Raw genomic sequence first — 25488 nt, forward strand, 5'->3', positions numbered from 1 at the left:
TAAAGAGCAGTGGGAAGGATGAGATAGTTCGGGGACAGAATAAATACATTCCCATAAAAGGGAAAAGTAGGGCTTCCAAACCTCCCTGGATGACGAAGGTAATTGTATCTAGAATGAAGCAGAAAAAGGAGGCGTATGACAAATGTCAAATCCAAGATACAGAAGACAAACAAATAGAATATAGGAAGTGTAGAAGAGGTTTGAAAAAGGAAATAAGAGGGGCAAAAAGATTACATGAGAAAAGGTTAGCGGGTAACATTAAAGGGAATTCTAAAATATTTTACAAACATATCAAGAAAAATAGGTTAGTCAAAGGTAGGGTGGGGCCAATTAAGGCAGAAATCTTATTGTGGAGGCAGAGGGCACGGCTGATGTACTGAATGAATACGTTGCATCTGTCTTCACAAAAGAAGTGGGTGCACCAAATGCCGCAGCATCGGAGAAGAGGGCAGAGGAAATGGATAGGATAAGTATAAACAGAGAGGAAGTACTGAAAAGGTTGACTGGGCTGAAGGTAGATAAGTTGCCCGGTCCGGACGGGATGCAACCAAGGTTACTATGGGAGGCACGGGTACAAATAGCGGAGGCTTTGGCTACAATTTTTACTGGGAACTCCAGGCCAGTCAGCCTAACATCAGTAGTGGGGAAGCTCCTGGAGACTATAATCCGGGACAGAATAAATCTTCATTTAGAAGAATATGGGTTAATTAGGGACAGCCAACATGGATTTGTTAAAGGCAAATCTTGTCTAACAAATCTCATAGAATTTTTCGATGAGGTAACGGAGAGGGTGGATTAAGGCAGTGCAGTTGATGTAGTTCATATGGACTTTCAAAAGGCATTCGACAAAGTGCCACATGAAAGACTTGTAAGAAAGATAGAAGCCAATGGTATAAAAGGGACAGTGGCAGCGGATCCAGAACTGGCTGGGAGACAGAGAGCAGAGAGTTGTGGTGAACGGCTGCTTTTCTGACTGGAGGGAAGTGTACAGTGGTGTCCCCCAGGGATCGGTATTAGGACCACTGCTCTTCTTAATATACATAAATGATCTGGACTTGGGTATAGCAAACACCATTTCCAAGTTTGCGGACGACACAAAGTTAGGGAGGGGGTAAACAGTGAGAAGGATAGGAGCCGACTGCAGGAAGACATAGACAGAATGGTAAAATGGGCGACACATGGCAGATGAGTTTCAATGTGGAGAAATGCGAAGTAATGCATTTTGGTAGAAAGAATGAGAGGAGGCAATATAATCTTAAGGGGGGTAAAAGAACAGAGCAACCTGGGGGTGCAGGTAAATGAAGGTGTCAGGACAGGTAGATAAAGCTGTAAAAAGGGCATATGGGATACTAGGCTTTATAAATAGGGGCATAGAGTACAAGAGTGTGAGGAGGTGATGATTAACCCATATAAAACACTGGTTAGGCCTCAGTTAGAATACTGCCCCAGTTCTGGGCACCACACTATAGGAAGGATGTTAAGGCATTGGAAAGTGTGCAGAGGAGATTAACGAGGATGGTACCAGGAATGAGGGACCGTGATGATGAGGAGAGGTTAGGATTAGTCTCATTGGAGCAGAGAAGGTTACGAGGACCTGATAGAGGTCTTCAAAATCATGAGGGGATTTGATAGCTTAGAAAGGGACAAACTGTTCCCACTGGTGGTTGTGTCGGTGACTCGAGGTCACAGATGCAAAATAGTATCTAAGAGAAGCCGAGGGGAGACATTGCTTCACGCAGCGAGTTGTTCAAATCTGAAATGCATTGCCTGAAAGGGCGGTCGAGGCCGATTCGATAACAACTTTTAAAAACGCGGTGGACGGGTATTTGAGGAGGACGGGTTTGCGGGTTATGGGGAAAGGGCTGGGGAGTGGGATTGACATTACATTGCTCTTCACAAAGAGCAGCACAGAACTCGATGGGCCAAATGGCCTCTTTTTGTGCTGTAAGATTCTATGAATCTATGAAGACCATTGCCCATTACTTTGGGGTAAAGGTTTGGGGTGAAGGTAAGGGTGAGTAGAGTTGGGGATAATGGTTTGGGGGTGAGGAGGGGCTGTGCTGTGAGAGGCTACAGTTGGGATTAGAGTTGGGGTGGGGGGCTGTGTGAGTTGGGGTAATGGAGGTTGTGCTGTGAGAGGGGTACAGTAGGGGTTAGGGAGTTGGGGTTAGAGTTGGGGGAGCTGGGGTTGAATGCCCTGTGAGGGAGGCTGTGCTGTGAGAGTTAGGGTTAGAGTTGGGGTAAGGCGGGTTGGGGTAAGGCGGAAGCAAGGTGGTGCTGTCAGAAGGGTTCAGTTGGGGTTAGGGTTAGTGTTGGACAAAGGGGTGTGGGGGTTTCGTTGGGGTTGGAGGGGGCTGGGTGTGAGTGCCCTGTGAGAGAGGCTGTGCTGTGTGAGGAATATCGTTGGATTTAGTTTTGGGAGTGGAAGAGGGGGGTGGGGTAAGGGTTGGTGCAATGGAAGCTGTATATAAATGTAATCTTGTTGTTGTTGTGAGGGAGTTTAGTTGAGGGTTAGTGTTACAATACCATACAAAATGACATTTACACAGCGCCTTTCATATCGGGAGGACGTCCCAAAACACGGGATAGACAGAGATTTGGACCATTAGGGTTGGGGTTAGGGTGGCAGTAATGAGGGTTGGGGTAAGGAAGAGGGGGGCTGTACTGTCAGTGAGTAAGGTTCGGGGTTAGTGCTCGGGTAAGGGAGGGATGGCTGTGCTGCCAGGTGGGTACAATTCTGGGGCTTGTTGGGGTTAGTGTTGGTACAATGGGGGAAGCTGCACTGTCAAGAGTGGTGTTGGGGTTTAGTTGGGATAATGGGGGTTGTGTATGCTGTGAGCGGGGTTAATGTTGGGGGTTAGTGTTAGTGGCGGGATGAGGGAGGCTGTGAGCCTGGTGAGGTACAGGTGGGGTAATGGGGGGCTGTGAGGGGGTGTTGGGGTACAGGTGGGGTAACGGGGGGCTGTGAGGGGGTGTTGGGGTACAGGTGGGGTAACGGGGGGCTGTGAGGGGGTGTTGGGGTACAGGTGGGCTAACGGGGGGCTGTGAGGGGGTGTTGGGGTACAGGTGGGCTAACGGGGGGCTGTGAGGGGGTGTCGGGGTACAGGTGGGGTAACGGGGGGCTGTGAGGGGGTGTCGGGGTACAGGTGGGGTAACGGGGGGCTGTGAGGGGGTGTCGGGGTACAGGTGGGGTAATGGGGGGCTGTGAGGGGGTGTTGGGGTACAGGTGGGGTAATGGGGGGCTGTGAGGGGGTGTTGGGGTACAGGTGGGGTAATGGGGGGCTGTGAGGGGGTGTTGGGGTACAGGTGGGGTAATGGGGGCTGTGAGGGGGTGTTGGGGTACAGGTGGGGTAATGGGGGGCTGTGAGGGGGTGTTGGGGTACAGGTGGGGTAATGGGGGGCTGTGAGGGGGTGTTGGGGTACAGGTGGGGTAATGGGGGGCTGTGAGGGGGTGTTGGGGTACAGGTGGGGTAATGGGGGGCTGTGAGGGGGTGTTGGGGTACAGGTGGGGTAATGGGGGGCTGTGAGGGGGTGTTGGGGTACAGGTGGGGTAATGGGGGGCTGTGAGGGGGTGTTGGGGTACAGGTGGGGTAATGGGGGGCTGTGAGGGGGTGTTGGGGTACAGGTGGGGTAATGGGGGGCTGTGAGGGGGTGTTGGGGTACAGGTGGGGTAATGGGGGGCTGTGAGGGGGTGTTGGGGTACAGGTGGGGTAATGGGGGGCTGTGAGGGGGTGTTGGGGTACAGGTGGGGTAATGGGGGGCTGTGAGGGGGTGTTGGGGTACAGGTGGGGTAATGGGGGGCTGTGAGGGGGTGTTGGGGTACAGGTGGGGTAATGGGGGGCTGTGAGGGGGTGTTGGGGTACAGGTGGGGTAATGGGGGGCTGTGAGGGGGTGTTGGGGTACAGGTGGGGTAATGGGGGGCTGTGAGGGGGTGTTGGGGTACAGGTGGGGTAATGGGGGGCTGTGAGGGGGTGTTGGGGTACAGGTGGGGTAATGGGGGCGGGGCTGTCGGGGCGAAAACAAAACACGGCTCTGCCCCATAATACCCCGCGAACCATTGTTGTCGGCGGTGACGTAGCTGTTCCCGGTGACGTCAACATTGCATCATCCAATGAGGACCGAGTGTGGATGGATTGACGCGCGGCCGCGAACCAATCAGCGTTGGACCAGGAGGTGTTAGGACCCACCCCCGCGCTCGGGAGAGAGAGAGAGAGAGAGACCGAGGGGAATGGCGGCCGGGCTGGTGAGTCAGACACACACCGACCGCGGGTCAGCGCGGCTCTGCACACAGCAATGGCCGAGCTCCAGCCAGAGCAGCGCCGCCCGCGGCGCCGGGGTCAGCATCAGGGTCAGAGCGGCGGCCGTTGTTGTTGCTTTCTCGGTGACGTTTGTCCCCATTCATTTCAGGACGGAGAGAAAGTGGCCTTCCCCCCCCCCCCCGGGCCTTCCCGAGCCTCCTCCCCCCCCCCCCGGGCCTTCCCCGAGCCTCCTCCCCCCCCACCCCGGGCCTCCTCCCCCCCCACCCCGGGCCTCCTCCCCCCCACCCCGAGCCTCCTCCCCCCCCACCCCGGGCCTCCTCCCCCCCACCCCGGGCCTCTTCCCCCCCCCCCCGGGCCTCCTCCCCCCCCACCCCGGGCCTCCTCCCCCCCCAACCCGAGCCTCCTCCCCCCCACCCCGGGCCTCCTCCCCCCCCCCACCCCGGGCCTCTCCCCCCCCCACCCCGGGCCTCCTCCCCGGGCCTCTCCCCCCCCCCGGGCCTCCTCCCCGGGCCTCTCCCCCACCCCGGGCCTCCTCCCCGGGCCTCTCCCCGGGCCTCTCCCCCCCCACCCCCCGGGCCTACCTCCCCAAGTTAAACAACTTCTCAGCCAGGGAGGGGTTGGTTTGGTGTCACAGCAGCTCCCCCCCCCCACAGGCCCCCCCCCCACAGGCCCCGCGCCCCCCCCCCCCCCAGCCCCAGACCCGCGCCCCCCCCCCCCCCCCCCCCCCACAGGCCCCCAGACCCCGCGCCCCCCCCACAGGCCCCAGGCCCCCCACAGGCCCCCCACAGGCCCCCCCCCCACAGGCCCCCCCCCCACAGGCCCCCAGACCCCCGCCCCCCCCCCCCCCCCCCCCCCAGACCCCGCGCCGCCCCTGAGCTTCAGATCTATTTACTTGTTGTTCAGCAGCGGTTACGCAGTTGTGAATGAATGAGTGGCCGCGCATGCTCAGTGCCGCGGGCTGTGGGTCACATGATGGCTGTTTACCTTCCCCTCCGAGTGCGGAGCGAAGCTCTTTATGTCTCTCTGTAAAGCAGCGGCAGCTCTCGGGCCGTTACTGTGAGACAGTCATCAGGGCACCGTGAGGCCGATCCTGGGCCCAGGGAGACATTGTGGGCCGTTTGTTTCTCATGGGAGAGGGTTGGAGTGACCGCAAAATGTAATAGTGTAAAATCATGTCTTTCTTTTATATATTGGCTGAATACTCTGAGAAGCCTTTGCTCTGGACTGAAGGATGTTATTTTCAAACCTAATTAACCTTGTGGCTGGAAACGGCACTCTCAGGTGTAAATCAATGTCCCTGTACTTGCAATTTATGATAACATTTAAAATGAATTCACACCCAAAGTATGCCTCTGTAATTATAAACCAGTGAAACTGAAAGAGCAAAGTGTTTGCTATTTTTAAATGACAGAACCCCTGTTCATCTGGAGGGATAGTTTTTTTAAAATTTAAATTTATTCTGAATGTTCTCCTTCATCCAGTTAACTTTGCTCCCTTTAGGTCAAATGGAAAGACAAACAAGATGCTGAGTTTGTCACATCTGTCACTCTCCCATTGATAGTCGGTGAATTAATATATTCTGCAGGTGGGCGGTAGCTTTAAGATGTAAATTTTTTTAGCTTGTGGATGTTGAAAATAGCAACCCTTGACAAGAGCTTTGTATCAATTAAAATAATTTAAAATGTATTTTTAAATTAGACTGATAATCCCCCATGCGAGCTATTTTATTCTGTGTCTTAAGTTACAGTTCTTAAATTATTCATATATATATGCTAATTGAAACCTTAAAATGGATTAAATTGAGAAACATTTCATGGAATTGGTATTGATGCAACATGCTACGATACGAATATGATGGTGAAATGCATAACTGCATCAAAATGTCAACCCAAATCAGTAGGTCAGTCGGTCAGTGTTAATTCATTGATTATTTTCATGTATTGAGAGTTTTTTAAAAGAAAATCAAGTTCCATATATATATATTATTGTCTTTAATTAGGGTTGGTACTTATCGTCAGCATTGCTACATTCCACACAATTGGATTAGAAATGACCATCTTGACCATCTTCAGTCTTGGTGCAGCTGGTGATGAAGCTAATGTGCTTTTCCATCTCTTATGGCTGATTAATGTTTAGATGAATAGTTTTTGAGAAATCTGCATTATGCACCTTTTAGAAGATTTATCTCAGATATAAGCACAATATTCCATCATTGGAGAGTTCCGAGTTTATCTGTGTTTGGATCTCCGGGGAGGGGGGACGACGGGACACACACTTGAATTTCACCTCAATACCCAGCTTCAGACTGGTGCACGCATGTTGATTGGCTGTATGAAATGCTTTTGGCAGACTCCACACAGCGACACAAGCACAAACTGCCCCCAATGTGGCACTAAATGTAAATGTGAAAAGTGCTATACAACGTAATTTGTTGTTATTGTTTCCATCAGAAACTCCTCTGGGTAAATAATAATTTAAAGCATTGATACTTTGATTTCAGTAGAGTGTTGCCACCCAAAAGGGAAGTGCTAATAACGCCCTGTCTTTTTGTTGTAGTAATTTTCCCTCTCACTATTGTTGCTTACTACTTGTTGTTTTTGTTGTTTGAAAATATTTTTCACTTTTGTTCCTTCTCTGTTCTTTATTTCTCTTCTTCAGCCTTTTCTCCCACCTTTGTACTTTCTAACATTTCTGGGTGTTTATATGTAATTGTTCCTGACTTAATCCTTCCTGCTCCTGAAGTGCAGCCGATACACGGGTAATTAATGTGTTAAACAGCACAGCTTGGAGAATTCAGAATGATGCATGAGCATTCCTATTGAGATATAAATATGTTCAGTTCATCTAGTGACAAGCATGAAAATGCCTGCTGGAGGTTGGGATTCATTATTTGGTTAGATCCAGGATGCTACCCCACATGAAGGGCACTATATAAATGCAAGTTGTTGTTGTTGCTAACCCTAAGATAGAGAGGTTTAATATTTATATGTTTGTTGTGTTAGGTGGCCAAATAGGAACAAGCACTGAGAATTCACCTGAAATGGACCATCGTGGTATTAAAGCAGTGATGGCTGTGTGTGTGTGTATATACAGATATATATATATATGTGTGTGTGTGTGTGTGTGTATATATATATATAATATATGGCAAGTGATGCTCATATAATGAACCAAAGAAAGAACACTTCCGAATCCTTTGGAAATTTTCTACAGGCGATGGAGTGTAATCTGGTGACAGCAAATGTACAACATTTAGAAAACTTTGAAGGGCAATAAACTGGAGTTTTGTGTAATTCCTTCCCAGTGAGGGAACTCTAGTGTTGCTCTTTTATTTATTAATTTAATCACACATCCACTTATTTTACTTATGTTCGTGAAAGAGTGGTGGATTGGAATTGTTCAGGAAACAATAGCACAATGACTTATTGCATATAAGAATATGTACCTTTTCCCAAATCCAGATATTAGTTTAATGGATATGCTAGTTAAGAATGTGTGATGGTGTCATCGTATAATGTGGCAATACAACATGAAACATTTTGTGAGAAGATCTTTAATCTTTGTGTAAACGTCAAGCAGGAATGTTACACAAGTATAGTTAGTTTCAATTTTTATTCATATAATGTAATTTCCCATTTCACAGGTAGTTACATTTGTTTGCACTCACAGTTAGATTATTTATCCAAGAAATATTTTCTTTTATTTGTCCAATGTTTATGGCTCGTCAACATAAATATTTACAGGCATATTTATGTTTGGTAGTTCAGTTTGTGGACTTGACATTTAAGATTATTGGTCTACTTCAGATTGTAATAAGCAGTGATATGTGACTAGTGTCATTCGGAAGATACAACATTTGTATTTTCAAATTGAAATGTTTAGGAATAGAACATTTAGCAAATAGTAGGGGAGGATGTTTATGTTTGAACTCGCCAGCTTCTCACTCACAAGCTCCTGTATCATACTGGCTATTTGCGTCTTTTATAAACTAGAATTGGTGCATGACGGGACGCTGTTAGAAGCATAATGATCTTTAGGTCTTTACAAATTGGATAACTGGAATTGGCCAAAACATGTGTCATAGAAGCAAAGTCTCTCATTTTCTTTCCTTATCTCTGTCTGTCTGAATTATTTGACATTTTTTTAAAAAATCCAAACTGGTTAGAATTGGTACAAATTAAGTCCAAAAGACTTAGAATTTTTTAAAATGTTAACGACGTTTTTAAAAAAAACTAAGCTTGTATATAAAATTATGACTTTTAAATAATTAACATTGTATGTAGCAAAAACAGGATTAATTCAGAAAAGTGTTATTTGTAAAATATAAACATTTCCAATATAAATGAGATATTACTGTATAAGGTGACCTCTAGTTTTTCAAGTCACCTGTAATATAAGAAAAACTATCAGAATATTTTCTTGGTGCCGCTGTACAGTTTCAATATGTTATGGTTACTGATTGCTGGATCTTTGCATTTTGTACAGTGAAAAGTTAGCTAGTAGTTATCTGATCTGATCCAGAAGACAAGTGTATGACCTGACTTCATGAAGGTTGACATTGAGAGTGTAAGCTGTACAAATTTAATTTTGTTGTTGTTGTCTGGGGAAAGGGAGGGAGAATTTCCCTTCTGTACACCTGTATGTTTTATATTCTATACTTAAGGACTTTCTAAATTTAACAAATAAGACCCCATAGTTTTTATGGCTATCAATATGATCAGCTGTATGTTCAGTGTGCTGAGACACTACCCCACATGGAGGATGCTATATAACTAGCCATTGCTATCTATCCATGTAACATGATAATGGTTCAGAACGTGTTTTCTTCCACTCTCCCACGTTATGCACAATTCTACCAAAACACTGGTGTTATTTTTGTATATGCCTTACATTACTTTGTAGAATCCCAAAGGGTTGTCAGCCCAAATATTTGATATTTATTATTCATTTCTTTATTTACAGTAAGTTTCTTTTTTTGTTTAAGTCGACTCCAGTCCAATGGCATAACATGGTGTGGGACATGAAAACAAAGAGTACGGCTAACAGAGTGCAGAAAATTCAGCTTGTAGTCGACAAAAGAGTTTCTGGGATGGATGATTCATTTGAATTATTAAAGTGTAATGAAGATTTGCCTTCTTCGCCTGGATGTGCAAATAATGATGAAAGTATGGAATATGGTAAGTATATTTGTCCAATCCCTATTAATAGCACATTTAATAGAGAAATGTTGAGCAAAGGCCATGAAAGTGACCATATCTTTATGTACACAATATTCCTTTCTTTAAGAAAATATTATTGTCTTATTTCTATTCAGTCTTATGATACTTACCCTTTCTGCAGGAAGTAATATTAATAACTAATTCTTGAATTTGATAAAGTGGCTTATTATGTTTTCAAGAAGTCTCAAATTGCTTCACAGAATATAAAGTGAATTGACTGTATATTTTGTGGATGAAACGCGGCAGCAAAGTATCTTTATGGAGTCCAGAGGAGGTTGAATAGGTTAGACCGGGACTCAGAGACAGTAAAGGTGTTTCCTGTCCTGCTTTCCTCATGATCGTGATTCACAGCAGCTTTAATGCTGACATACAGGATTTTCTATGGAGTTGTTTGGTAATATTCCCACAATTAACAACCTCTGCACTGTGCCCTGTATCAAGGAACAGTCACAATAGTTGCTTCTTGTGGAGTGAAAAATTATAAAACTTCTAAGAAACAGAAAATGTTCAGACTTTAGAATATTACTCGAAAGTAGTTTATCTTGAAATACTCCTCCACCTGTTTTTTTAAACATTAATGAAAAGTGACATTTGATGTATTTTTATATTCCAGGTCCTTTATGTCTGTTTAATCATGTATTTCAGCGACTTGAGACATCCTCCCGATGTGAAAGGCTCTGTACAAATGTAGTGTTGTTATTGTAAAATATATAGTATAGATCTATGCTTATTTGAATATTTGTATTAATGGTGCAAAGCATAAGTTAATCAATATTTTGATTAACTCATTTTGTGGTGGGTTCACGATTATCTTCGGTAGGAAAGTGAATGGAGGCAAGTAACTGCTCTCATGCTGTGACAGAATTTTCTGTAGGTTGTCAAATAAAATTGGTGCTGGGTCACAGGACATATTAACTTAGCTATTATGAGAAAGTTATTGAATATTAAGTAATTTTCAAGGTTTATGGATGGCAGAGACAGATCCCAATGTGCTGAATATGTTACAGATCAATTTGTTTTTCCTTTCAAATGTATTTAAAGCTGTTGTTGCCTTAAGACGATAATCTGGCCATAAAATAAATGAAAAATGTGTAATATTAAAGCAGATATTAGCTGGTGTTCAACTTCTTATTCTTTTACTTTGATCCTGTCTGAATTCTTATATATTATATATTAATAATGTTTCTATTAATGTAAGTGAGTGTATATGTGAAATTCTGTTATTTTTTTTGCCCTTTAATTCACTAATCGCTGACCCAAATCACTGGATAATGTCCATATTTGTAAAAATAAAATGTCCCTGATATTTATTAATACAAGCTCAGCGATGCGTTTTTAAAGACCTCGCCTACTGATACTCGTGTTTTTGTGGTTTGAGAAACATCTGAGAGTTTACTTTAATGTGTTGCTTCCAATTGAAGTATTCAGATCGATTTATCGCTGTTAATGCAGCATTGTAGAATACAGGAACAGCAGAACTTTTAGGAACAGGGAATAGACAGTCCTCTTCCCTCCACTGCTGGAAACAATCCTGAAATCTTGGTTTTTAGACCCGATTAATCAAGGGAATGTCCAGGTAAGTCAGAAGTTAACCTGCAGCTTTACTTACCGTACCAGCAGACAGGTATCAGGGGCTGATGTGATCAAGCAAAACTTGTCAGGCCTTCTCGAATGTATTCTAGTGTAACACCAGCTGTTAGTTCTGGGATGCATAATAGCTCTGTGTGTGAGTATCAATAAAGCTCCTGCTTCTGGGTACTTGGCTGGTCTGGCATCAGACACCAACTGAGCCCTTTACTCTGAGCTTGTCCCTCAGCTGGAAACTCAACACCAAACTATTGGCTTCCATGTTGAAAATACATTGGTTATGCCAGGTGTTGAGCAAACATGCTCTATGCTATTGTGCACTAGGAGTTCATAACAGTAATCAATGTCAACGGCCATTTTTGGTACTGACAAGCCATCAGTGTGAGCAGTTCTTTATTGCCATCTCTAGCAAAGGCTTTATACGCACCCCATAATTTAGCTGTGTTCTGTCAGTGTAAACTATCAATACAGAGATACGGTCACTATTAATAATTATTATTATTAACAACAACAAGATTCCATTTATAGAGCGCCTTTCACGTCGGGAGAACGTCCCAAGGCGCTGAAACCACAACAAAATTACATTTGTATAGCACCTTTCACGTCGGGAGGATGTCACAAGGCGCTGGACAGACGGAGTTTCGGACCCGAGCTGGGGGTCGGGGAGGGCAGGAGGGGAAGCAGCACAATCAAAAACACGGTCGAAGAGGAGGGTCTTGAGATGGGTCTTGAAGGAGACAAGGGAGGGTACGAGGAGGGGGGACTGGGATGGAGTTTCAGAGGGTGGGAGCACATTGGCAGAAGGCCCGACCGCCGATAGTGGGGTGAGCGAGGCAGGGGACGTGAAGCAGGCTGGAGCCCGCTTAGTGGAGGGAGCGAACAGGATGGTAGGGGGTTAGAAGGCCGTAGAGGTAGAGGGGAGTAAGATCATGGAGGGCTTTGAAGGTGAGGACCAGGATCTTGAACTGTGTGCTCGGTGTGATGGGAAACCAGTGGAGTCGGGCGAGGATGGGGGTGATAGGGTCACGGAGCCTGGTGCGGGAGAGGACACGGGCTGCAGAGTTCTGGATGATCTGCAGTCTATAAAGGGAGGAGTTGGGGAGGCCAACAAGCAGGGAGTTTGCATAGTCGAGCCTCGATGTGATGAAAGCACATATGAGGGTTTCGGCGGCCTGTGGTGTGAGACAGTGACAGAGCCAGGCAATGTTGCGGAGGTGGGGAAGGCAGAGCGGGTCATGGCACAGATATGGGGTAAAAAGGATAGTTGAGGGTCAAACAAGACCCCAAGGTTCCGGACCGGCTTAGCAAGGTGGAGTGTGCAACCATCGATGGTGATGCTGTCAGGGCCTGAGGTGAGGCGCTGATGGGAATCAATCAGGAGCCTCGGTCTTTGTTGACATTCAACTGAAGAAAGTTAGCTCTCATCCAGGACTTGATGTCTGACAGACCTTCTGTCACGACAGCAGAGGTTCTGGAGTCAAGGGTCGAGGCAGAGAGGTAGAGTTGGGTGTCATCCACATACATGTGGAAGTTGACCCCATGTCACTGGTGTATTACCACACTGAGCGCTATCCTGTGTGTATATGCTGGGATACTACTCTGGCCGTGATGCTTTCTGGAGAATCTAGTCTTTATGTTCAAAATCTCAACTAAGTTAAGGTTCAGTTACTCAATGTGGTCATCAATATTATTTTAGGCTATTAAGACATTTTTTTAAAATCGTTCCATTCATCTTTCCACGTGGGGATTGTACATGTGTATTTTGTTAGATGATATTAAGTATTTCTGGTAAAATCGGATACAGTACATGCAAATCATTTATTGTGCAGTTCGACAATGTATTATAGTTTTTCAGTATTTTGCGTTTCTTGTTTTCTAGATGATCTCCCAGAACTGAAAGCTGTAGAAACAGACAGAACTTTACCTCCAGCTTTTCACCTCAGTGGTGTGTCTCATCAACAATGCCTGAGGCCTCAGCCCATGTGTACCTCCAGCTCCTCTAACAGTGCCTTACCTCTCCCGGGTGATTCTGGTATGAATTGGCTCACGGAATTGGCTAATATTGCCACTAGCCCACAAAGCCCTCTCATGCAGTGCACATTTTATAACAGGTTTGTGTAAATGCCATTGAGGACATTTGTAATTTAAAGGACTCCAATGTAATGACTGAAGATGAATGAATGTTGCCACAGGAGATAAATGGCAACATTAGCTATTTTTTCTCTTCAATTGTGCTTTCTTTCAGACTGGGTGCTTTTAAACCTTTATCAAACAACAGACTGTTTACCCCAAAACAGGCTTTATGAAGCATTGCTAAATATTCATACAGTACAGAGTGTATTCAGTGAATGATATTTTTGAGATCTGTTGACCTGCTTAGTGTAAAGTGGTCATTTACAGAAACCTGGAACATTTTGCCATCAGCAAATATAATAAAATAACTTGTTTGAGTAGAAAGTATACCAGTTTGATCATCTATCCCTTTAATGTTCATATTGTAACATAGTATGTGGTTTATTATTCCCAGAATTCCTGGAATGCTTTTCAGTTTGATGATAGATTTGCTGAAAATGTATGCTATACCTTGAATTTTTATTTTACAATTGTACTTAAATTATGCAAGGTTCCAGTTTAGTTTGTGTTTCAGAGCTCCAGTGCATTTATTGGCCACAAGTAAAAGTTTACATTCCTACGCTCGTCCTCCTCCAACTCCTTCAGCAAGTGACAGTGAGACCGGCTTCTCCTCAGCTCATTGGGCAGATCAGACCACCATCAAACGGGAAAGGGTATGTCTATATTTGACCTGTTTGTTAGCATCTGCTCTCATCTTAGGCTCCTTTCTGCCAAATGTGTATTGGGAATCAAGGGTGACAACCACTAGATAATAGTGTGCTCTGTCTCCAGTAACATCTGCTACAACACTAGTCCATTAATGATATTCTTTACCAGATGAATTTATTCAACCTAATACTTCCATCTAGGGCATTATTATTTTGACAATTTCTATTTGGTTTGATATTTTTCTGAACGCCTTTTTAGTAGAATTATTCACATTCAACATGTTATTCTATTTCATTGGCCATATAACACAACATTAGGTTTCTAAGTGGAATTGATCTTCAAGTTGTCATTTTGAAACCTAAAAATTTCACTTGTAAAAATTGTCAATCTACAATTTGTAACTCAAAGCACCTATTTGAGATATCAATGAGAGTTTGCTCAGCATTTGTAGCGACATTGTTTAAATCATTTAAAGTTTGGCCCTCACCTGCTGTAACAATGGTTACAGGATTTTTTGTTACTGGGAATGTTGTGGGATGGCAGGCATGAGGATTGATTCATTGTTTCTGGGAATCTTTTTATTTCTGCTGGTTTTAACATAATCACTAAAGCACATACAACAACAACAGCTTGCATTTTGTAGAGCGCCCTTCATGCGGGGCAGCGTCCCAGAGCACATTGTCACCAACAGAATAAAACTGTTGGAAGTGATGCTGCACATTGGGCTCAGGTGTGCGCTAGCTAAGTGCTTTGATAAACTTATCAAACTAACTCATAGACTATGTAGATTGTAGGCTGAGTAAGCAAAGTTCGGTCATTTACTTTAATATACTAGACGGTTCCACATTGTCGCAGTGCCATGGAGTAGAACATAACTAGAATGGTTTCCCAGCTCTACTCAGTTTAGTGTTGCTACTGAGTCAAATAACAGTTGGACATCTCTCTGGGAGAGGGAGATCTGGAGAGCAGTCTTTCTTTAGCTGCTATTCATTTGTTCGGGTGTTTGGCTTAAAAGTAGAATTACTAGCAAACTAGTTGCATCTTTCTTCTGTTGTAAATTTATAAAGTAACAAACCTTTCATCATGGTGGGGGGGAGGGGGCAGAAGGGAAAAAAGGGGGAGAAATAGTGTTTTTTTTAAAAATTGCTGTCATAGTATTACTATCTTCCTCCATTACTATTTCCATTGAGTTGTGAAACAAATGAAAGGACGAAGGGCATGGTAGCTTTATTTTTGGATGCTTTGTTTTTGTGGCAGGTGAGCAGTGAATCGGAGTCAGACATCTTCTGCTTCTCTTCTCTGTCAGATGATGATGAACTTGGGTGGTCCCACTCATGGCCTTCCACTGCGTGGAACTGTTTCATGAAAGGTGAACTTAATATTAACCTGGTAAGGTATGGGAATAGCCATGTTATCAGTATTGAATGTAAGTACAATGCTAAAATATCATATGTAAGAATCTATAGTATCTTAGTATTGCAATTTTCTGTATAATATCATTTTCCATGGTTCCAGTGCATTTTGGAACTTTTCAATCTAGCATGTTAATGGTTAGCAACCATCAGTGGTTCTTTACAATACATGGATAATTAAATACAGCAGTTATTGTCTAGTTATATACAGGTTTATATATGGGGTTAAAGCAGAATTCATAACAGGTGACAGTTTTAGCAACTGAGAAAGTCTTTTCTATTTCAATACAATTAATGCAATGCACAATTTACTCTTACTGCTGCAAAAAAGAAGTGTGATTTGTTCTTGTAGGAACACGTCTGTGCTTCCAGAAGGGTGAGAATACTGCCTGGCAGGATGTTGAAGAGTTTGCAAAATTTGAAACTAGTCCTGGCGATGAGCGAGTCCTGCTACAGAAGGTATGACCGTAGACATGTTTAGCACTAAATCTGGGAGATTCCTATCATTTTGAAATTTGGATACACTGCGTACTTGATGAAATGCTTGATGTCTGTGTGCTTCCTGTGTGTAATGTATTTGGGGAGAAAGTATTGTTAGTGCTGACCTGACAACCTGAAAGTGACGATTGGTGGCCATTACAATTGGCCGTCTCAATTTATAGGCCAAACCACTGTGTGGAACATTAAGTGGTTTGGTTTGGAGATGGTTAGGTATTATTGTTCGATGTTTGCATGTGTCATACCTGTCTGACCAACACAACACGTGTGTTATCTTCTGCAAACACATCCCATGTTTTTTAAAGAAAAGTGGTAATAATGGCGAGTGAGTTGGTAACTAGAGGGCATCAGTTTAAGATAATTAATAAACAACGAAAGAGGAGGTTAGGAGAAATGTTTCCTCAGAGAATAGTAAGGATAGGGAAGGCCCAGCCGGGAGCAGTGGTTGAGGCAAAATCCATATTGTTTTTCAAGAGGGAAATAGAGTTTTAAAACAAGTCAGCTACAAGTTAATAATAATAATTACAATAATATAATTATAGGTTGTGGGGAAAGGGAGAGTAATTGGGGCTGAAAGGATTGCTCTTGAGGGAGTGGCACAGGCACCATTGGGCAAATGACTTTCTGTGGTTCTGTCATATTCTGGCACAAATCCAAACTTTGGGGAAATTCACCTGCCAATCATTTCTGTTTAAAAAGTAAAATTCTCATAGTGTCATAACATGTAACATTTGTTATTTGTGGAAGAACAGACACATTTCTTTGTGATTTGGAATTGTAATTAGAAAATCATCTTCTAGCTGTTTTGTTTACCAATCTATGGTTATGCTGTTCCTATGTTGTGCTGTTTCCTTTCACAGAGATATGGATATGGTTCTGAAGGATTAACATTGGTCTCACATGAAGAAACTGTTTCCTTTGGACGTTCAGTTCTGAAACTGACCTTTGATCCTGGCAAATCCGAAGTTGTCAGATTGTTTGTGGAGTGCAGATTGGATCATCCCTTTTATGTGAGGAATAAAGGTTAGAAATGCATCATCATTGTGAATTATTTTTTCTTTTCTTACTCATAGCATGGTACGTATAAATGATTTCCTTTCTATATTTTTTCTGATGTATTTTTAATCAATGCAGGTTGGTGTTCCTTTTACCCCAGCCTGACAGCAGTGCAGCATGGAATCCCGTGCTGTGAGATGGAGCTGGGAGATGTCTGCCTCCCTCCGGGCCATCCTGATGCCAACAACTTTGACGATTCAGGTGTTTTTGACACATTTAGGAGGTGATCAAGTTTTGTTGACTATTTTGACACAAAATCTTTCTGAATCTTAAAAGGTTATGAAATGAGAAACCGTTTATAATAATATATAATAGCTATCCCGATTACAATAATGAATTGGCTAATGTGTCTGAGTAACAGATGAATATCAGTAACAGACTGATCCCAAATAATGAGAATAAATACCTTAGAATAATATCCCCAACACTAAAATGAGCTAAAGGCAGAAGCCGCTGGGAACACACAACAGGTCAGGCAGTGAGTCATGTAGCTCAGTGGTTAAAGCACTCACCTCTTGCAAGCGAGAGACCTGGGTTCGATTCCTAGAAGGGCAAAACCTTAGGCAAGTTTCCTTACTCCACACGCCTCTGTGATCTTGGCGTCTTGTTTGACCCTCAACTATCCTTTCTACCCCACATCCGCGCCATGACCTGCTCTGCTTTCCCCACCTCCGCAACATCACCACTGTCTCCCACCAGAGGCCACCGAGACCCTCATACATCATTCATTACATTGTGGCTCGACTTTGCAAATTCCCTTGCTTGTCGACCTCCCCAACTCCTCCCTCCACAGGCTGCAGATCATCCAGAACTCTGCAGCCCGTGTTCACTCCCGCACCAGACTCCGTGACCCTATTCCCCCAACCTTGCCCAACTCCACTGGCTTCCCATCACAGAGGATACAGTTCAAGATCCTGGTCCTTACCTTCAAAGCCCTCCATGGTCTTGCTCCCCCCTACCTCTCCGACCTCCTAACCCCTACCATCCTGTTCGTTCCCTCCGCCTGCTTCACGTCCCCTGCCTCGCTCGCCCCACCATTGGCAGGCAGGCCTTCTGCCACTCTGCCCCCACCCTCTGGAACTCCATACCGCAGTCCCTCCGCCTCGTCCCCTCCCTTGTCACCTTCAAGACCCATCTCAAGGCCCTCCTCTTCGACTGTGCTTTTGATCTCCCTGTTTCTCCCCCTGCTCTCCACCCTCCCCGATCCCGACCCCCAGCTCAGGTCCGAAACTCTGTCCGTTCAGTGCCTTGGGACGTCCTCCTGACGTGAAAGGCACTTTACACATGTAATGTTGTTATTGACCAAAACACAGAGAAACACCTCTTTTCCAATAGTATCCATTGCTTCCTGTCACCTATGTGATGTGGCGCTGGCTGGCGGCTGGCCTGGCGCTGGCTGGAGGGGCGCTCGCTGGAGTGGCACTGGCTGGTTGGCTGGTGGCTGGCGTTGGCTCTGTATATAAATGTCAGTTGTTGTTTCTGAAGCGATTACATTTAGTGGAAATCAATGTTTTATTTTCATGTTCCTTTCAGTCAGTAAATTCTCTCCCTCTTTTCCACATGTCTATTTTATAGTTAAAGGGCAGGTCGATGTCCTGTCTCTGATGTCCATGGAAACAAGGCCATGGTGTCGTTTCTCTGTTAACCCTCCACACCCCACTCCTATCTCCACCCCCACACCCCTTTAATATAGGTTAATAATCTTGAATAATCAATTCTGAACATAAGAATTGTTGCTTATAACTAACTCTCTTGGTTACAGCTATGACTTTACACCACTGGATTCCTCTGCTGTCTATGTACTGAGTAGTATGGCTCGTCAGCGTCGAGCTTCCCAAACTAGTGGCTGCCCTAGCAGCCCCGACTGTGACACAGCAGACAGGACCCGAGACTCTGTGGCTTCTCGATCACCACATCTGCCTTGTCATTCTTATAACAAATCCAGCAAAAGTCTGAACTCAGGGACCGTGAGCACCACTTCTCCCCCAAGTAACAAGTGCAAAAGACCAATGAATGCCTTCATGCTCTTTGCCAAAAAGTATCGAGTTGAATACACTCAGATGTATCCTGGGAAGGATAACAGGTTAGTATAATTATAATTATCTGATTGGATTTGTCTTGGTATCACAATCGTTCATTTCTACAAATGAATATATTTGCTTTCCAACTTATTTTCTTCTTCAGATTATAGTTTTAACTTTTAAAATCCAATCAAATGATTTGTTTGCAGCTGAGGCTCCATTCTCAAATATTCTTTAGTATATTTTGCAGACAAGACTGACAAGTATTTGATTTACAGTCTAATGTATATACATGCAGTGTGTGAAATAAATGCTCTGTTTTGTTTTTACACAGCAGTTAATAAAACATACTTTAATAATAATAATCCTTTATTTGAAAAATAATTTTCTTGTAAGATGGCTGAAAGAATGTGATGTTTGATTTGGTGTCCTCCACCCCTCATGACCCCATCTCCCAGCTCAGGTCCCAAACCCCCTGACTGTGCAGGGTGCTAGGATGTCTTTCTGACATGCAGGACGCTATACAAGTGTAATTCGTTGGTGGTGTTCCCAACAGCATCCACAATTAAACATTGGTGACAGGATTTGTAAATGTTGAATCCTTTGCTTCTCTCGTGTCACATGAGTTCACATTCGTGTTACTGACGAGATTCAATGTTCACAAATCATTTACAAGTTCCATTATGAATGTTACAATTTAGATGCCCACATTTTGAAATATGTTTAACCTCTTATTTTCACTCTTAATAATAATAGTAATAATAATCCTTGCATTTGATATAGTGCTTTTCACATCTTCTAGACGTCTCAAAGCGCTTCACAGAATATACTGTAAAGTGAATTGACTGTATATTTGTGGGCGAACGCGGCAGCCAATTGCACACAGCAGTGTCCCCACAAACAGTCATGGATTGAAATGACCAATTTATAATATTTTTAGGGATTATCATCAGGATTTTTAATAAGAGACGATAATAAATAATAATAAAATCTGGGCGTTTGAAACATTTTCATCACTTTGAAAAATGTGTGTGTGGGGGATACAAATGTTGCAATTGCTCATATAAAATCCATACGTTGAAAAAGTTCTGCCTCATCAAAAAATAAACTTATTCAGTGTCTGTGAGTAAACGCCTGAAGGTGCTTACTGAGTACACCTATGATTCAATGCTATGTTTAAACTTCTGCTAGAAACTATTTGCCAAAACCAATACAGTCAATAAATTAAATCTGACTCCATGATTAGTAGCAGAGTAAAACTAAGTGAAGTATGAATGTACATATTGTAAAGAAGCATTGGGTTAGGGTTAGCATCCTGACAACCTGTTTGTCATTTATTATCATTAATCCTTGCATTTGACTTCGTGCCTTTCACACAGGGAGGCTGTTTCAAAGCATATCACAGGATTTACGGTAAAGTGTAGTGAGCTGTTTTCTGTAGGCAAATTGTCATCTGGATAAATAAATAGTTCCTTGTGTCTGTCCTGCAAATTGTTCTGCTGTCTCAGTGTATCTGAAAGTATTCTGATGAAGGGTCATGGAACCGAAACGTTGACTCACTTTCCTCTCCCCATAGATGCTGCCTGACCTGCTGAGTGTTCCCAGCAACTTCTGTTTTTGTATTTGAAAGTATTGTTGTCACTCTTTCACTCCCTGTATGAGGGGTTCTCTGAGATGTCTCCTGTTAACACTGATGATAAACATTCCTCTTAGCTCAACTGAAGAGCTCCAGCTTGTTGTATCATTGCTCACAGATCAAACACGTGCTCAGATCAAACAAACCTGTATAACATGCAGTATGTGAGCTTTCTGGGCAGAATCTTTCAGTTTAAGAACAATCATTCCAACTAGTAAAGTGTTGTTTCCCATCTCTGCACTCCATGTCCAGTCTACTCCAGCTAACCAAACTAACAGCAAGATCTTGTCTGCCTAAGTGTTATTCCTAACATTAAAAATAAGTTACAATTAAATCCTCCACAACATTTAAAATGAATAAAAAATGAATTTGAAATAAAATGCCTCCCTCCAAAAAAACTGTGTAGTTACTCCTGATAACTGGTCACTCCTGGTAACTGACCACTCCAAGAGAAAAGGGCTCAATGATGAGTTATCCAGAGTGGGAAGATAGGCAAGTGTATAAATACATAAATAAATGTGGCTGGGATATTGACAGCGTTGGGTGGTAGTGACAAGTTATCAGGAGTTTAATGTAGTTCTGCACTCACCAATTACTCGATGGCTGCGACTAAACTACTTGTCGAGTGTGGGCAGCTGTGGCTGCAGCATTTGGAAATTTGTGGGCTGGATTTTTGGCTAATCCTGAATTCCGGACACTTGAAGTCAGGTTATCCTACTTGTTGAACACTATTTAAATACAATTGTTGTATTGCTGTACCTTGCCTGTATAATAGAGAAAATGGAAACTGATAATTGATTTATCATTTCATCTGAAGCCACTAATTGTAAACCATTGGGTGATTTCTCCCTCATTGAATACTTGTGACTTTTGACAAGACTCAGTTATGGCAATAAGTTAGTTTGTGTATTTAACTCAGAGACGCCTCTTGCCAGCGGAGGTCACCAGAGCTAATTTAATACTGTAATCAACTAGAATATTTATCCACATTGATACAAGTTGCTGGACAATTAACCAGATAACATACAAACTTTGAGCAACACTAATGACCTCAGTGTGTGGTGTCAGGATAAGAGCCAAAGGAAATAATTAGCATCAGGTTTTCAGTGTAAATGTCTGAATGTCCTGTATCAAAAACACGGACTACAGTATGTATTGACATTGGTAAGAAATTAATTTGAGTCTCAGTAAAAAGTCCTTAACCTAACAGTACAAGTAAGATACTGTGATGTGATGTAAAAGCTGTTCTAATATTCAGGTTCAGAAAAATCATTTCGCTAACCCTAACTAACTAGTGTGAATTCTGAAATAGAAACTGATAAGATTTCAGTGTGTAACCCAATTTTAAAACAAGTAGGACACTATCTGATCATTGTAAAATGTAAGACCAGTTTTTGTGTGTATACTGCAGGGCCATCAGTGTGATTTTAGGCGATCGGTGGAAGAAGATGAGGAATGAAGAACGGAGAGTTTACACATTGGAAGCCAAGGCTCTGGCAGAGGAACAAAAACGCCTTAATCCAGACTGCTGGAAAAGAAAGCGAAGCAACTCTGTAAGTATTTATATAGCTTATGTTTGTGCTGTTGGTCTATCGGGAGGATATCTCTCACTTTGTTTAGTTTAGGTGTTTCTGAATCAAGAACTTCTCAGAGTCACAAAACCTCATATTATTTCCAATCTCACTGAAGAATTGTGTAAGAGACAACAACAACTTGCATTTATATAGCGGCTTTCGTACAGTGTTGTGTCCCAGAGTGCTGGGAGCTACCGTATTTTTAAATTTGTATTCACTTCTGCAAGAATCACTTCTGCAAGTTTGTGACTTTGCGTACATACTGATCACAGTCGGGGAAACTCAGTAGATTGGAGACTCGAACATGTACATTTGCCATTGGCTGCTCTAAGGCTTCCTGCTTCCTTCCCAAATACCTGGAAATAATGTAGCTGGTGTTTGTAATCCAGGATCATCTCAACAACATAATGTTTACATAAAAGCACGGTTCAAAGTACTTTACATAACTTGATTAATTAGATTGCAAACTGCATCTTACCATAGATTGCTATATAGATACTGTTTAGTGCCTTCTACTGAATGTTAATATAGAATAAGTATTTGTTTCAACAGCAACTTGCATTTATATAGTGCCCCTCATGCAGGGTAGCATCCCAGAGCAATTAACAAACGTTACCAGGGTATTGCTGCTTCATCCCTTGAGTGAAAATATGTTAAGACTTTCACTGATCTTCAAACTAATGTACCAGACAACAATTATCAGTTTGTAACCCTTCGTGAGAACTGGGGCATGTTGGGAGTGAGAGGCTTTTAAGGACTAACAGAGGGGGGAGGCAGGGCAAGGAAGACAAAGGAGAAAATGGGGTAGAGGGTGGGAGATGATGAGTTAAAGAGGTGTTAACGATGCAGAACAACGGGGATTGCAACAAAACAGGCCGACCAGAGAGAGGTGTGTCTGGGACCAGGATGATGTGGTGAAGGTCACAGAAGAATGGGAGAGGGAAGGTGAGCTGTTATGGTCTGAAATTGTTGAAATCAATATCGAGGCCAGAGGCTGTAAGGTCCCATCAGATAAACGAGGTGCTGTTCCTCGAGCTTGTGCTGTGGCTCATTGGACCAGCGTAGACCATGGATGGAGAGGTCAGAGTGCAGGAGGGAGAGTTGAAACAGCAAGAAACCGGAAGCTCAGGGTTTTGCTTGTGGACAGAATGGAGGTTAGGGTTAGTTAGGGTTAGCAAATCGGTCACACAATCTGCACATTGTCTCCCCAATGTCGAGGAGACCTCATCATGAGCAGCGAATGCAGTAAACTATATTGGTGGTAATACATGCAAATCGCTGTCTCACTTTAAATCTGTGTTTGGGGCCCTGTAAAGATAATGTTGACCATCATCTGGGTCCCAGGCACTCCTTTCTTCTCTCTGGTCTGCCCGTTTTGTTGCAATTCCCCGTCCTCTACCCCATTTTCTTCTTTGTCTTCCTTGCCCTGCCTCCCCCCTCTGTTAGTCTTTAAAAACCTCTCCTTCCGAACATACCCCAGTTCTGATGAAGGATTGTGGACCCCAAAATGTCGACTCACTTTCTCCATAGATGCTGCCTGACCTGCTGAGTGTTCGCAGCGACTTCTGTTTTTGTTTCAGATTTTCAGCATCTGCAGTAGTTTGTGTTTTGTAACAATTATCAATTATTTATTTAGTTATTGCGTTTCAATTCTAAAGTGTTTGTATCAAAACACTCCTTGTAACTGTATGTAACAGGTGAGAGAAGTGTTTAAGATTATGAAAGGATTCAACAGGATGGATGTCAATGGGCTGTTTCCAATTGTTGGTGAGTCCAAATTAGAGGCATAAATATAATACTAATAATCCTCGTGTTTATTAGTGACAGTGTCTTATCACGTCCTCAATGTTGTGGGCGAAACACACAAATATGATAACTAGTAGTAGATCTAATAGGGAGTTTAGGAAGGACTTCTTCACATAGACTGAGTGCCAGAAGTTATAGTTAAACAGAAAACCAATTATTTCAGATACAATTATAAAGAAATGGAACATTGTCTTCATTGATGTCCATTTAAACCAAATAATCAATTGCTAAAACTTCACATTTAAATACACAGACATCTTAACATTTAAAGTGTCTCATAATTAATAGCTGGATGAGGGAAAATCTGTCTGTCTGTCTTGATTGAATGAATTATGAAAAGTACAATATAGATAGCATCAATAAAATTGTTGGTGTGAGTGTGTGGATGTTGTTGTAAATAAATAACAAAGCACTGATTGAAGGCCAGTGAAAGCATCCCATGTGATTACCGGAAATATTTTTAACTATATATTTCATGTTTTAATTTAGAAAAACAAATGTGTTACGCTAACTTCCTGTATTTACTTTGTTTTGAACAGGGCTCTCAACAGCAGTAACCAAGCAACTTTTGAAACGTTTTATTCTCAACTTTCACCATTCGGAATGAATTCTATAAAACTGGATGCAAATGAGCAAATGGCTCTTGTGTATCTATTTGTTTTAATTTGAGTTTTTTGTGTGATAACAAATATGACCTATTTAGACAACTGTAATAAATCTAAAATAAGTTAGTTTGCTTTTTATATGTGGCTGATATTGTAAATCAAAGCATTTAATCTTTCTGACTTTCCTAAAACTATTGCGCATTGTAAATGGCCATAATACCTTGTTCTTCCAAAGTTCAAAGGTTATTTCAGGTAAATATAGCTTTTAGGCTTGAAAACTTTGTACTAAAAATCCTGTGGTGCTAAGGTAAAGAAGGAAAGTAGGTATATAAAGATGTCTATTTTTAAGAATGTAAATGGGTAAAGTTTTAAAATTCTGTATAACTGCTGTTGTATCACTCACTATATTGCACAATTTTAATTCAATTGACTTTATTTGCAGCAGGTGGGGGGAATTAGTATATGTATGTAGCGGGGAAAACTCCCAAATTTACTTTTGTGGTGTTTTAGCCAATTAAAGTTGCCATAAAACTCGAGGCTTGTATTCAGAGATTGGGGCACAACAAGCACTTGGGCTGGAATTGTGCTAAAAACTCTTGCACTTTAATGTTTCTTGTAACATTATGAAAACGAGCACATGATAATGACTCATGCAATGTGGCATTCTCATGGAATGGCATTTATGCCACACAGTGTTGATTTTACAGTCACTGGTCAACATTTATGCAACTGCTTTAACTCAAGTAAATTTGTCTTTATACAGGCTGTTGCCCCACAGGAACTCTTGCACAAAAATACAGACTATTTTTATTGTATTCAAGTTCAAATAAATTTGTAAAATATTAATTGTCTTTCCGTATTTCTTTATATTTTGTGATTTTAAAAAGGTGGCAGTAACCTTTCTTAGCATGCTATTAAAGACAATATTACCTTCTTTGATGCTGTGTGTTTGATAAAGTTTGATAACGTTTTTCTTATGACTAATATTTTTATAATTACATATTTTCTAAAGAATTTTGTAAAGTTTACATAAG

The 25488-nt window shown here is 42.7% G+C and overlaps 1 protein-coding gene across 4 annotated transcripts; it reads left to right on the forward strand.

Moving 5' to 3' along the window:
- The first annotated feature begins 4184 nt into the window (after positions 1-4184).
- On the forward strand, positions 4185-25388 carry hbp1 (HMG-box transcription factor 1). 4 transcript variants are annotated; one of them, XM_042335156.1, is made up of 12 exons: positions 4186-4243; positions 5760-5844; positions 9244-9436; positions 12945-13176; positions 13713-13851; positions 15104-15215; positions 15611-15717; positions 16617-16779; positions 16891-17035; positions 18575-18895; positions 21881-22022; positions 23741-23851. In XM_042335156.1, exons 3-12 carry the CDS (start codon positions 9268-9270, stop codon positions 23831-23833), a joined length of 1623 nt encoding a protein of 540 aa, XP_042191090.1. In that variant the 5' UTR covers positions 4186-4243; positions 5760-5844; positions 9244-9267; the 3' UTR covers positions 23834-23851. The 4 variants fall into 4 exon arrangements, with proteins under 4 accessions (XP_007907894.1, XP_042191088.1, XP_042191090.1 ...); XM_007909703.1 differs by lacking the exons at positions 5760-5844; positions 23741-23851 and adding an exon at positions 24389-25388 and having other exon boundaries at positions 4185-4243; XM_042335154.1 differs by lacking the exon at positions 5760-5844 and having other exon boundaries at positions 4185-4243.
- Positions 25389-25488: the final 100 nt, after the last annotated feature.

Source organism: Callorhinchus milii, unplaced genomic scaffold (genome assembly GCF_018977255.1).
Source record: "Callorhinchus milii isolate IMCB2004 unplaced genomic scaffold, IMCB_Cmil_1.0 Scaffold5, whole genome shotgun sequence".
Lineage (NCBI taxonomy): Eukaryota > Metazoa > Chordata > Chondrichthyes > Chimaeriformes > Callorhinchidae > Callorhinchus > Callorhinchus milii.